Genomic DNA, 9,325 nt, shown 5'->3' on the forward strand with positions numbered 1-9,325 from the left:
AAAGCCCTTAATAAACAAAATCATTCCACTTTTTGTTAATTGCATTTTTAATCTCTTTATTTTCCTTCTTTAATTTTTCTTATACAAAATAATTAAAGCATGGTAACTAAGAACAGCTACGACTACACAATAAAGGTAAATAAATATTGGATAATACTTGTTGGATGTGGTTAGATATATGAGCAGTCACCCTGACCCATCGTCCATTGTGGTGGCAATGAACACTAACCGAGTAAATATGCAATTAACCACTCAATTAAGGGCGAAAAAGAAACAAAAGGCAACCATTGTAGCTATAGGCGGCCCAGTTGTGTCAAAAAAAAAAAAAAAAAAAAAAAAAAAAAATCATTTACAATAATACTTTTAGCTTGGGATACTTGTAGAATATATTGTATGATAAAGTTGTTCTTGTCAGTTTGTTTTCTCCTCATGGGTAAGATTGTAGTTGTTTATTGGGCTGATTATGGGTTTGGCACTTTGGTCTCAGCTCATAGAATGGGGATATAAACATGGATGTCTTTAAAGAGGGAAAATGGGATAGATGATTTATTAAGATGACTAAATAAATGGACTATAAATAAATTGAGAAAATTTTAAGTAACTTGGAAATTGAACAAATCCATAAAATTTTAATTCATAAAATGTGCATATGATTTTGTTAGTGATTACGAGCCCAAATTTTATTTTATTATTTTTTTTTTTTTGACATGTCCGCACAAGAGAGGGTGGGGGGAATTTGAACTAATGACCTCCGCTTCATTAGACGTGGTCTCAGCCGATTGAGCTACCTCTTGGGAGACACGAGCCCTGAGTTTTAAATATATGTTTTGGGGATATGAAATTATTTGCCATGGCCCATGATTATTTATTAAAAAAAATCACAATGACTTGATTATTTACATGTGTCTTTGTGATATGAAACTATTTGCCATGATATTCTCATGTGTTTAATGGAAAATAATTTTCAAAGGGATGAGGTTTGGATGGAAAATAGGATTTTATGGAAACGAGTTATGTTGCAAAAAAGTTTTAAAAGTGTATGTTAAAACCCCTCACCATCGTTCCCACCGGCCACTTTGCTCCAAGCACCGACAAGTGGGTTGCATGCCCAAGATAGCCCGTCTTCCTCCGTCATCCTCCATGGCTTTCTGTTGTTGGTTTTTGTATTTTTGTAATTTCTGTTTTTCTATACTTCTTTTTGGTTTTTGTGGGTTATAGTCTCCCTAAATCTGATTGTTTTTTCTTATGGATGAGACCTTTATTTCCGAAGTGAGTCACTCCTTGATGACAGATATGGTTCCGAATTTAGCAGTACTTCTCCCTTCCCCCTTACCTAGTAAAAGTTCGAGTAGGGTTAAAAGGTCACTTGAGGGTCATGTCCACACTCGTTAGAGTATGGTTAAAAGGTCTTTCGAGAGTCATACCCTTGCTCACGTCCTCTTTATTGGGTGTTCAGGTATGATTTAAGGGTCTTGCCATGTCCTCTTTATTAGGTGTTCAGGTATAATTTAAGGGTCTTGTAATTCTTATGGGAGTTATAACCTTGCTCTCTTTTGTTTTGGTGCCTATACCTTTATGTGGCCCATTTCTTAACTTTTGTCTAAATGTATAAAGGACCATGACATTTTTAACTCCTTTGAGGTCATTAACACACCTATTTCCTGTTTAGTGTTTCCAAATTTGGCATTATTTCTTTCGTTTGAGTTTGTTATTAGGAAGTTCACCCCTCTTGGACTTTTTGTTTCTTGTAACCCCTCCCCTTTTTATTGAATGGTATATTTACAAATAAAATAATAAGAAGAAGAAGGCATCTGCATATTGTTTCCATGCATGCTGTCAGTATAACATAGCCTGATTCACTGTGTCTAAAATGCAAAGGAAAAAGGGAATCGTTTACTTTAATTTATTCCTCCATCAATGCCATCCCTTTTGTGCTTGCATAAAATGAGATGCTTTTTTCTGGTTAACAACAGAAGTTCTACACCCTTTAAATCTTTTAGGAAAAAAGAGGCTACCTCATTGTTCTTTTCTTTTTCTTTTTTTTTTCTTTTTTTTTTTTCACCAGTTCTGACTTGATTAAAAAAAAAAAAAAAGGTTTTCTCCTTCCTATGTAGCGAAGCACATGTAATGAGTTTGGATGAATGAAAGTTGGAAAGACTACTAAATCAGCAATATGCAAAGAGCCAGTAGAGACTCAACAGCTCTGAACAAAAATTTCACATTACAAGCTTGTAATTTATAAAAGAAAAAAAATAATGAAATCTTTTAACCAAAACACACTAGAAACTCTTTCAGAACTTTGACTTCAATTAGGCTCGAACATTAGGAAACCCTGATACCAGCAAGTTCTACTTGTGCCACTGCTGCGTTAATTGCATCAATGACATCCACCTTATCCCGACTCACTGCTTCATCCATCGGTGTCCTCTCGTAGCTGAACATAACCCGGAACCACGATGGTTTATGATTTAAACAAAAGAAGAAAAAGAAAAACTCATGTTCATATTAAAAAGGCTTTCTGACCGTAAGTAAGAGGTTAGAAATAACAGACCTGTTTAAAACACTCACATTTGCGCCTGCCAAGATCAGTTTCTTAACCACCTGAGAAAAACAAACATTAGTCAAAGATCTTCAATATTGCATTACATTTGCCAGACATAGGGAATGTGATAATTACCTCAATATGCCCATTGAGGCAAGCCCAATGAAGAGGTGTATTCTTCTCCTCATTGAAAGCATTAAGGTCCTGCTCAGACAAAAGTCCCAAAAACTCTTAACATTTCCGCAAGTAATTTAACAATCATAACCCACAGTAAGAGCAGGAACTCCAAGTAACCAGTCCTTTGTAAGAATTTATGAAATTGGAAAACAATGACTAAGAATATATTAAGCTCCATGGTAGACATGGAATTTTCTTTATTGGAAATTTTACAAACTTGCCTAATGGATCTTACCCTCCATCCCATTCTCATGGGGAGCTAAAAATTCATTTGCACAAAAGGGTAAGGAATTACCAAAAATATGCTAGTCAAGGTTGGAATGGGGTTATAAATCTGAAAAATTTAAGACTAAGGATTCCACACGGTACTTGGAAAGGTTTTGGTCATCAAAAGAGGAAGAAAATGAGAAGTAAGATAACCATTACAGTCTGCATATACTAGGAAATTTTTGGTCTTTTGGCAATCAGATGATACACTCAACTAACATTCAGAACATGGAAGCTGTTTAAACAAGCACATATTTCTAAAGTGAATATCTACTCTGATAAATCCAGTAAGTTTAAATGGTCAAGATCCTATTGCCTTAATTTGTACTACCTAGCCAACCAAGCACCAGATGTTTTTCTTTTCTATATTTTACATCAAAGCTGCAACTCAGGAATCAGAGGTTGAGAACATAGGGTAATATAAGCACAGATAATTTGTGCTAAAACAAACAGGGTGAAAACATTTCTTTTTGAGCTAAAAAATGTAGAGAGTTTTTGTATGATATCGCAGGCAAGAATTAGCTTGAAGATAAAGGGTTGAACCAAAGACAGTGCCAACAAGTTAAACATAATGAACACATCAAAAGACAAAACTTGTAATTTACCAACTATCAAATATCAGTCTATTGAGGATTTTTAAAGTAAGTAAATGATAAACAAAAGGAAAAAAAAAAAAAAAAAAAAATTGTAACATGGCTTACTTACCACTCCTCTGTTGACAAGATAATCTACGATGTCAAGATGCCCGTTAGCTGCAGCCATATGAAGTGCTGCAATCAAATATCAGCAGGACTTTGGTGAAACATAGATAGATCCTTGATTAGCAGAATAGAACAGCTTCGTCGTCAACAAAGGATACAGTAAAAGTATCATGGCAAACAAAGTTTTGAAATTCAACTTAGAATAAAAGGGAAATTTTACCAAAATCTAAAGGAAAATAGTAGAAAACCTTAACTAGAAAAGATAATTCTTAAACTTAAGCACTAACATGACAAAATGTTATATACAAAAGGTAGTGGACATATTTTTATTTTTTCAAACTCTTATCTATAAATATGTTATATACATGTCATGCATCTAATATCCAAAATTGAGTAATGTGAAATTTATGCCCCTCCAATTGCACATGGGTACATTAAGAACATATTTACCTAATCCACAGATCTCATTTCATAAGGGCATGAATCAACTTAAACCATGCAGTCTCAACTTTCTTTTTGAGAAAAATGCATAATTTGGGAAATGAGGGGCTCAAGCTCAAAGCAAACTTCCTAATTATATTAGCAACCACCATGCTATAGCTATACCAGTAAATTGTGTTGACTTTCCAACTTTATTTTCAAATCCACTGAAATTCTTCTTCGAATACCATCAACTTCAAGCAGAACAACGATCCCCACTAAATCATTTGATTCATGTGATTTCTAGGGTATGGATTTGCCTTCACTTGGAAGGAAAATATGCGTTACCTATTTCCTGAAGCAAATTTGAGGAATAAAACTAAAATCTAGTAACTGGCAACACTAGGCGTAATTTCAGAGATTGTAACAGAATGTTCATACGTTCAATCTAGATCTTTAAGGAACTCATTGCTGACAATTTGGAAGCTTGTTAACACACACACTGCAAGTACCGAAACAGGTTTCTTCAGCTCACTAAAAGACTATTGAAGTTTAGAATTCTAAGCACCAAGCCTCCAAATGTTAGACTATTAATTTAAATAATTAAGCTCACTACTTCCTATCGGTTAAGAGAGTTTGAGCTTACACGTGAAAATAAATGTTCAAATATTAATGTAAATGATTAAGTCCAACCGTTTAAAATCGGGATAACGAAAACAACCCAACCTGAGTAAAACGATCATCAAAATTCTTTCTTTCTTGCAAAAAAATTCTCTATTTTCACACAAAAAATCACAGGTTTCTCTCCAAAGACATTGTTGTCTGCTAGAACACAGCAACGAGAAACAGAGAGGCAAAAACTATGCAATAAGGTTATAACCTGTTCGGCCAAGTGAGTCCTTGGAATCAAGAAGAACGCCGGCGGTGGCTAGGCTTACGACGTCGTCGAGATCATCGTATCTAGCAGCCTGTGAAAAGGATAAAGAAACGACAAGTGAAATTTTAAGTACTTCAAATAAATTCAACCGGAAGTAATGGAAGTGGTGTCGTACCTCAAGCAAGGCCTCCACATGCTCCGGCGTCGTTTCTGTTGGCGTCTGCTCTGCTGTGTTTGCCTCCGTCCCCATCTATCCCTAGTTCCTCAATTTTCAAAGTTAGACAGGGTTTACTAATTACAAAACAATTCTTGAGAAAAAGGTTGAGTTTAGAATGAATTGATTTGTTTAAAGTAGATTTATTTATGTTTTTAGGGTTTTTATTGCACCAACCGAATAAAATTCCTAATTTGCTGCATTCTTTTTTTCTTCTCTTTTTAAGTAACTAACTAGGAGCGTCTAGTTAGTTCTTTGGTTCGGGTGCAAAGGAGGAGGAGATTCGAACTAGTGATTTTTATTTTATTAAACGTAATCTACAGCTGATTAAACTACCTCTTAAAAACATAAGCAATATCACTTGATTATTATCGAACTAACTTAAAGAGAGATCCTCATAATTTGGCTCTTTATTGATGCCTAATTCATCATGTCAAATGCCAGACAATAGTGACACAGAAGTGTGCTTTTAAGCATTACTCTTATCTTATTTGTTACATCCAAATAATGAAATGTGGTTCTTGTTATAATCAAATGCTAGTATTTAGATACCCATAATCTTATTTTTATTTTGATTAACTCAAGTCTCTGTTTATTATTACTAGCTAAGTTATAACATAAAGAAAGTTATTCAAATAATTTTTCACTTTTTATATATGGTTCTCACCATTAACACCGTTTTTAAAATAAAATACAAAATATATATATTTTTAAATAAAATACAAAACACTTGTTATAAAACTTCCCCCACATTTATATAAAGATGTTTTAAAAACACTTTCAAAAATCCTTATTATCTGCCCAACACGGAGGCTGCCCTTCATGCCTTTCTACCTTGCTGACGTGACAATGATATTGGGGTGTTAACATATAGGTTGATATGTCAAAAGAGATAGGGGTGTTCAAACTGTTATAACTGTCGATTATTAGTTATAACCGCTAAGGCGCTAACTGCAACCGACTTTAGTGGTTATTGGTTTTTAACAACTGCAACCGCCTAAGTGGTTAGCGGTTATTCAATTTAATAACCGTCAGTTATACCCTCTTTTTTTTTTAAATGGGCTTTTGAGCTTTTTAAAGTGTTTTGAACTTTTAATTTGCTTTTTTTTTAGTCTTATTTAAGGGTTTAAGGCCAAACATGAGGGATTGAGAATCGAGAATGAGGGATTGAGAGGCAGGGAGGGACTAGGGAGAATAAGATGGAACCAACCTATTTCCCTACGGGTTTCATCTTATTCTCCCTCCAAAACAACGTCGTTTTGGATGTTTTATTTAATAGTTTTTATATATATATATATATATATAAAGGCGATTATCGGTTATAATCGCATTTTTCTATCCTTAAAATCGCTAATTGTAATCGCCTTAGGCAGTTAGCGATTTTTAATAATCGACTACCAAATCGGTTAGCGGTTGTTGGGTTGGCTATAACTGACCCGCTTGAACACCCCTAAAATGAGAAAAGACTAAATTTCGTAAATTATTTTACATACAACCTAAAACATAAAAGATAACGTTAATAAACAACTAAAACAAAAAATGAAAAAAGTATTAACAAAAGATAGTCGTATTTCATAATATTAAAATTCCCATATCGTGATCGTGTGAAAAACTACAAACCCAGCTGGTCTTTGCAGAAGCGAACACGCTATTCTCTCGTGGAATGAGGGATTAGATTTGCTCCGTGTTTGGCTCGTGGGCTGTGGCTCGACACCCTTTTTCCTTTTAGGGTGCGTTTTTAAAAAAGTAATCTGCGATTTTAAACCAAATCGTAATTTTATGGTGTTTAAGATTGTGATTTTAAAAACACAAAAATATCTGCAATTTTCATAAGCTGATTAAAGTGTGCTTATTTGAAAAAGTGCGAATTTAAAACAAAATCACGATTTCTATTAAAAATATATTTGGCGCAATAATTACCTTTAACGCAGTATCAAAAAAAAAAATAACAAGCACATCCACCTAAAAACATATTAAACCATTTTTTTTTTTTCATCCTCTCTGTCTTGTTCATCCTTATTGGTAATTTGGTCATGAAACCGCAATTATATGCTAATGTTATCAAAACACTAAATTGATAAAAAAAGTACTTTTTAGTATGTTTTTCTAAACGCGTGTGCGATTTTAAAAACACAATTTTTAAAAATGTAATTTTTAAAATCGCACTCACAAACGGACCCTTACTTTATTATTATTATTATTATTATTATTATTACTATTTTCTAATTAATTCCTTTTACTTTATGCTTTTAGTCCCAAACTTTGGTTGATTTGGTATAAAAGCGTTACAGTGACGTCTACGTAATGACAAGCGCGTTTCCATTGTTACCAAAGTTTTTTTAATTTTATTTTTTTCGTACAAGTCATTGTTTCCAAAGTTGACGACATATATGCCCCAACCACCAAGACAATGAGGAGTTTTCGAGGGGGTAGCTCAAGTTAAAATATATTGAAATATATTAGCATATATTGTAATTGATAAAATCAAATTAGAATTAACCCATATAGTTTTGTATTATTTCCTCATAATATCACAATATATTATAACTGCTTAATCAGTTGAGGACTACATCTCATGAAACAGAAGTCATTAGTTTGAATTCTCCTTCTATAGTATGAACATGTAAAAAAAAAAAAATTATAAAAATAAGGAAAAACTTTACAAAATTTCTCTAAACTTTCACGTATTTTGAAAGTACTCTCGGAGTTCAAAAAAACTCTCAATCAAGAATATCGAACTTTCAATTTATTTCAATTACCTCATTTTATTAAAATTTTTCGTTAAATTTTGTCACAATTTAAAAAATACAACTATTTTTTATTAAAAAAAAATTAAAAAATTGTAAAGATTCAAGCGTCTATTTCTTCTTCTTCTTATATATATATATAAACATCTTTACAATATTTTTGAAACATCTTTGCAAATTTTTTTTTTTAAAAAAAATAATGAGTATTTTGGGAATTTTGAAAATATTTAACGAAAACTACTAATAAAAATGGGCAATTTGAAAAAAAAAAAATTAAAGTTCAATATCCTTAATTGATAGTTTTTAAAATTTGGAAATAGTGTCATAACATGTAGAAATTCAATGAAATTCTATGAAATTTCCCTTAAAAATAACATCTCTTTAGGCCACAACCCCAACCTAACCCACCATGCCCGAATTGGTTATTACTTGAATTTTAAACTCACTTTAAGTTGTAGCTAGGGGTAGCAAGATTGGTGTTTATGGGTCAGATTTGAGTTATATTGGGAACTTAGTATAAAACTATATAAGTTACTTTAATCTGACTCATTTAATTAAATTGGTTAGACTTTTAACTCTAACTTTTAATTTTGTGTCGAGTTCATAGATCGAGTAAAAAATTGTCGACCCTAATTATAGTTATGTGTCCAGTTAGTGAGTGGTTTGCCACATGTAAAAAAAAGTTAATTGGTCCAATTACATTGCACCATGCGTATCATCTTCACATAATATCATTACTCGACAATCATTAAATAATTCCTAACTAATTTCTCATTTGGTCCTCTGACTCCACCTTAGCCTCGTTACATCACTAAAAACAAATTGCACTTGGTTCATCATTGAATCGAGGTATTTTTTGTCCCGCCTAATAGGCGTATATATTTGTAGCTATTGTCTTTTTCTTTTTTGACATGTCTATATAAAATGGGGAAGAGAATTTGAATTAAAGATCATCACTTCATTGGGCGTGGTCTCGAACTGATTAAATTATCCGTCAGAAACTATCGTTGTTGTTATCGTATCACCATTCTCCGCTTCTAACCGGGAATAAAATAAAATAAAATAAAATATTCGGTTAACTAAAGTAGAATTGAAAACTAATTTTACACCGTTAAACTTAAAAAAGTAGAAAGATTAATTTATCCCTTTTGACACCTCATTCAATACGCACATGAACAAATTTTATATTGAACCCTAAATTAAAAGGTCAAATAGACAATAGGACAGAGAAAGAAAGGTCGAAAGCAAACAACGTGTCGCCATTAGATAATCCCACGGGGTGACATGTCACCACACAGCAGCCCCAACAAATTTGGCAAAAACGACTTTTTACAAACTGATAAAATATTTATGCAGAGAAAACATAAAGAAAAAAAAAAA

The 9,325-nt window shown here is 32.7% G+C and overlaps 1 protein-coding gene across 1 annotated transcript; it reads right to left on the reverse strand.

The window, feature by feature from the left end:
* Positions 1-2,174: 2,174 nt before the first annotated feature.
* On the reverse strand, positions 2,175-5,319 carry LOC132164186 (ankyrin repeat-containing protein P16F5.05c). Its single transcript, XM_059574624.1, has 6 exons — positions 5,160-5,319; positions 4,988-5,075; positions 3,692-3,756; positions 2,678-2,746; positions 2,552-2,601; positions 2,175-2,434 (listed from the first exon to the last, which is right to left on the reverse strand). Exons 1-6 carry the CDS (start codon positions 5,232-5,234, stop codon positions 2,323-2,325), a joined length of 459 nt encoding a protein of 152 aa, XP_059430607.1. The 5' UTR covers positions 5,235-5,319; the 3' UTR covers positions 2,175-2,322.
* Positions 5,320-9,325: the final 4,006 nt, after the last annotated feature.

The sequence above is a fragment of the Corylus avellana genome, chromosome ca10 (assembly GCF_901000735.1).
Source record: "Corylus avellana chromosome ca10, CavTom2PMs-1.0".
In the NCBI taxonomy this organism is placed as follows: domain Eukaryota; kingdom Viridiplantae; phylum Streptophyta; class Magnoliopsida; order Fagales; family Betulaceae; genus Corylus; species Corylus avellana.

Coding starts and splice junctions, on each gene's coding strand:
- LOC132164186 (XM_059574624.1), bottom strand. CDS start 5,234: ATGGGGACGGAGGCAAACACAGCAGAGCAGACGCCAACAGAAACGACG. Junction 2,747..3,691: donor ATCTTGTCAACAGAGGAGTG/GTAAGTAAGCCA, acceptor TTGTCTGAGCAG/GACCTTAATGCTTTCAATGA. Junction 2,602..2,677: donor GCCTCAATGGGCATATTGAG/GTAATTATCACA, acceptor TGTTTTTCTCAG/GTGGTTAAGAAACTGATCTT.